The 5000-nt window shown below is 49.2% G+C and overlaps 2 protein-coding genes across 2 annotated transcripts in view; both read left to right on the top strand.

The window, feature by feature from the left end:
• clrn1 (clarin 1) overlaps positions 1–5000 on the top strand; it is a 56967-nt gene that overhangs the window by 14373 nt on the left and 37594 nt on the right. The window lies entirely within an intron of this gene.
• mindy4b (MINDY family member 4B) lies at positions 2047–4849 on the top strand. The gene is made up of 4 exons (XM_070969760.1): positions 2047–2253; positions 3236–3355; positions 3569–3666; positions 4654–4849. The coding sequence occupies exons 1-4, from the start codon at positions 2047–2049 to the stop codon at positions 4847–4849; spliced, it is 621 nt and encodes a 206-aa protein (XP_070825861.1).

The following is a 5000-nucleotide window of genomic DNA, read 5'->3' as shown; positions in this document are numbered from 1 at the left end:
AAGGTGAATAGAATTGGTCCAAGCACAGAGCCCTGCGGAACTCCATAGCTGACTTTAGTGAGCACAGAGGAGTCGTCATTAACGCGTACAAACTGAGAGCGATCTGACAAGTAGGATTTAAACCAGCTTAGCGCAGTTCCCTTAATGCCAATGAAATGCTCCAGTGTCTGCAATAGGATGCCATGGTCAGTGGTGTCAAATGCAGCACTAAGATCCAGTAAGACTAGTACAGAGACAAATCCTTTATCAGATGCAATTAGAAGGTCATTTGTAACTTTAACCAGTGCTGTCTCTGAGCTATGATGCACTCTAAATCCTGACTGGAAATCCTCGAATAAACTATTATTGTTTAGAAAGTCGCACAGCTGATTGGCAACTGCTTTCTCAAGAGTTTTTGAGAGAAAGGGAAGGTTGGATATCGGTCTATAGTTGGCTAAAACCCCTGGATCAAGAGTAGGCTTTTTCAGTAGCGGTTTTATCACAGCTACTTTAAAGGACTGTGGTACGTAGCCTGTTGATAAAGACAGATTGATCATGTCTAAAACTGAAGAGTCAATGAGAGGTAATACTTCTTTAAACAGCTTAGTCGGGATAGGATCTAAAATACAGGTAGATGATTTTGATGATGAAATTATTGAAATTAGAACACTGAGAACATTACGTTTATTCAAACACCACTGTTACCTTATTTCATGCATGAGATTATTTCCTATCTTTAAAAAGGTCTTCTTCCATCGACTCTAATTTATTTTCCACTCAGAGCGCCCCCTGCTGGCAGATTTTCCCTTTTAAAGAACAGGTTCACCTATTTTGTCTCTCACGTGACCACCACAGTCCTCCCTTCATACCTGTGACGCTGGAGACGATGAATGTTTCAGGTGTTAACACGTAAATGTTTGTGTTGGGTGTGTCAGACGGCCTCAGAGCAGGGAGTGGCCATCGAACAGGTGAGTGGCTCAGACAGTAATCCAGCTCTGGTTGGCTGCCCTCTGCTGGTCCTGGTGCCCTGCTGCACTCAGGTCAGTTTCCAGCCAGCTGGTCTGAGTGAGTGTTGCACAGAATCTGATCCTGCAACACACACACACACACACACACACACACACACAGTGTCTAGTTTCACCGGTGTCCATCTGGAGCTCAGCAGCAGCGTTCTGTTCAGTTGTCAGCAGCTGATCCAGGAGCAGTTCATACTGCTGTTGTCCTCATGGCAGACCAGGGGAGTACAGATGTTATCATCATCGGCATCATTGTCATTGGAGGTACTACTACAATTAGTACTGTATCAGGCCACGTGTAGTGTCAGAAATAGTAGTACTTCTGTGAGTAGTATTACTTGAGGTGGTTAGTAGTTGTTTAGCAGTTGTTGGTAATGACAGACGGCAGGCTGGACTACATCGAGCTGCTTCAACAGGAAGTCGACAAGAACCCCGACGTGAGTGACTAAACTGTAAATATTACCAATACTACGAATACTACTGCTACTACTAATACTACTGCTGTCACTACGAATACTAGTGCTGTCACTACAAATACTACTGCTGTTACTACAAATACTACTGCTGTCACTACTACTGCTACTACTAATACTACTGCTGTCACTACTACTACTGGCACTACTAATGTCACTAGTAATACTACTAATAGAAATGCTGGTACTACTAATGCTACTACTGTTACCACTAATACTTTTACTGTTACTACTAATACTACTGCTGTTACAACAACTATTGCTAATGCTCCTAATACTACTAATGTAATGAATGCAAGGATTCTACTAATGTTACCAGTAGTACTACTAATAGTACTGCTGGTACTACCGATACTAGTACTGTTACTGCTGTTACTACTCATATTACTGCTGTTACTGCTCCTATGACCCGTGTTACTGCTAGTAATGGCTGTGGTGATGATATAATGGCTGTATGGTTCCTGTACCTGGTTCCAGCCTCCAGTCCTCTGACACTGCTACATGACACCCCACACCCACCAGGGGGTCCATGTCTGGTCACTGTCGCCTCCAGGGGGCTCTAACGGGGGTCTAGACTGATGGTTACTGAAGCTGGTCAAGTTGTTGGACAGGTGTGCTCAGGTGTTTCCTCCTCCCTTCAGAGGCTGGTGGATGTCGGGAAGGAGGAGGAGCAGGAGGAGGTTCCTCCACCTTGCAGGACCCTCCCACCACTCTTCTCCATCCCCAGGACACTGGTCATCTCGGCCGGCCTCGGAGGGACACCAGTCACCCCAGAACTGACGGAGGTGAGACCTGCCTGCCTGTCTGTCTGTCTGCCTGCCTGCCTGCCTGCCTGCCTGTCTGTCTGTCTGCCTGCCTGCCTGCCTGCCTGCCTGCCTGCCTGTCTGTCTGTCTGTCTGTCTGTCTGTCTGTCTGTCTGCCTGCCGGCCGGCCTGTCTGTCTGTCTGTCTGTCTGTCTGTCTGTCTGCCTGCCTGCCTGCCTGTCTGTCTGTCTGTCTGTCTGTCTGTCTGTCTGTCTGTCTGTCTGTCTGTCTGCCTGCTTGCCTGCCTGTCTGTCTGTCTGTCTGCCTGCCTGCCTGTCTGTCTGCCTGCCTGCCTGCCTGCCTGCCTGTCTGTCTGTCTGCCTGCCTGCCTGTCTGTCTCACTGTCTGTCTGCCTGCCTGCCTGTCTGTCTGTCTGTCTGTCTGTCTGTCTGCCTGCCTGCCTGCCTGCCTGTCTGCCTGCCTGCCTGCCTGCCTGCCTGTCTGCCTGCCTGCCTGCCTGCCTGCCTGCCTGCCTGCCTGCCTGTCTGTCTGTCTGTCTGTCTGTCTGTCTGTCTGCCTGCCTGCCTGTCTGTCTGTCTGTCTGCCTGCCTGTCTGCCTGCCTGCCTGTCTGTCTGCCTGCCTGCCTGTCTGTCTGTCTGTCTCATTGTCTGTCTGCCTGCCTGTCTGCCTGTCTGTCTGTCTGCCTCACTGTCTGTCTGCCTGCCTGTCTGCCTGTCTGCCTGCCTGCCTGCCTGTCTGTCTGCCTGCCTGTCTGTCTGTCTGTCTGTCTGTCTCATTGTCTGTCTGTCTGTCTGCCTGTCTGTCTGTCTGTCTGTCTGTCTGTCTGTCTGTCTGTCTGTCTGTCTGTCTGCCTGCCTGCCTGCCTGTCTGTCTGTCTGTCTGTCTGTCTGTCTGTCTGCCTGCCTGCCTGCCTGCCTGTCTGTCTGTCTGTCTGTCTGTCTGTCTGGAGGCGGGACTTCCTCCTCCAGCGGCGCTCATGTTTCTGCTTGTTTCCGTGTTTAGAGCCTGAGGAGGATTCTGTTTGGAGGAACGTTTCACGTCTTCAGCTATGAGTGGAGGAAGTCTTTCTTTCAGTTCAGGGAGCTGAACTCTGACTTGTCCTATGCTCTGGAGACTGACAGGGTACAGAAAATACTTCAAATACTGCCGGTAGAGGTACTCTTACTGCAATAAGTGTTAAAACTGCTGCTAAATCTTCTGGCTTTTAATTCTTTTACTTCTACTGCAAATTCTGCAGATACGACACCAGTCACAGGTTTCTGTTGTTATGGCAACAGTCTATACATCGTTTCTGTCTTTGTGGAAGTTTCACCTGCTCAGGTGTGTGTGTTTCAGGGTGGGGCTCAGGCCATTCAGATGGTTGTCCAGGCTCGAATCATTAAATACCTGCTGTTCATCAGACAGAGTGGCTCAGATGGACGGACGCTACACAGGTGAGGACATGGTGATGTCACTAACCCATTTCCTGCTTCAGCGTACCTTAAATACTGCTGCTGTGACGTTTCCAGTGCACCCACAGATGACCTGTAAATAAAGTCCATCCGTCCATTTTCTGTTGTTATTCAGTTCGTGGTAGCAGCAGACTGAAGCTCAAGTTAAACCTTCTGCCCTCATGTAGCTGTGAAGGTCCACAATAGACAAGTTTCATCATTTACCCATATCCACAAAGTCCTCCAGACTTCCACCTGCTGCCACATTCATGACCGTGCTCATGCAGCGGCTCACGCAGTACCTGTGGATTCACTGTGTGGCGTCTGTCCGGGTGTCTTTGTCCTTGCCACAAGCTAATTCTGGCAGATCAGAGAGGATATAGAATCCTTCAGGGTATTCTGGGTCTGCTCCCAGTTTCACTTGACCAGAAAACATTCAAAGCATCCTGAAGGCATCTTGATAAACAAAAAGCAAGCAGTTTCACTCAATTCCAGATTTTCCTCTGGATGTCTGATTTCCTCAGGAGGAGCCCTGCTGCCTTTGTACACCCCCTCCATAGTATTCAGGGCAGGGGGGCTGTTGGACTTACCCAGAAAACCTCACAAGCATCCAGGAGTCGCCCTGATCAGAGGTCCAAACCACGTCAAACACCCTGTGAAGGAGCGCTCGGCCCCTTCTCAAAGTGGTCCAGCTCTTCCTCTGGGATCCTAAGATGTTAACAGACCTGATGGGATGCATAATCCCTCCAATGTGTTCTGGCTCTGCCCACTTCTCAGTTCTCCTCACAGCTGAATGCAAATACAATAATAATGATGTCGCCAAGGACAGGAAGACCCTTGTAGATATGGACAAATGATGAAATCTGCCTAATGTGGACATTTGCACCGACAGACACTTAAACTCTAGTCCGTCGTGATGTCACCATTGTACTGGACTGTAGGATGTTCCTGTTATTTTGTCCACCCTCTGTCATTTACCTTTGTCTCCAGTCTCGGTGAAGTAGGACAGAAGGATCAGGAGAGGGCACTGGCAGCAGCACTGTCTGACAGTCTGTGGTTGGCTGGCCAGGAGGTCAGTGCCACCGTTACCTTGGTCACCGAAGACTACTGCGTTACACCTCACCTGGACTACAAGCTGGACGACTTCACAGAGAGGGTACACTGTGCACATTCTACAGAGCTGTGACTGCAGGCATCATGTCTTCAGGTTGTCCGTCCGTCCGTCCGTCCGTCCGTCCAAACGTTCGCTTTGACTCCAGGATGAACTCATTAGAGTTCGCGGGTCAAAGGTTACTGTGACATCACAAAACACAGTTTAGGCCATAACAAATGATGAA

The sequence above is a fragment of the Chaetodon trifascialis genome, chromosome 9 (assembly GCF_039877785.1).
Source record: "Chaetodon trifascialis isolate fChaTrf1 chromosome 9, fChaTrf1.hap1, whole genome shotgun sequence".
Taxonomy (NCBI): Eukaryota; Metazoa; Chordata; class Actinopteri; order Chaetodontiformes; family Chaetodontidae; genus Chaetodon; species Chaetodon trifascialis.
Note: the sequence above shows the minus strand (reverse complement) of the source record. Positions and strands in the feature narration are given on the sequence as shown.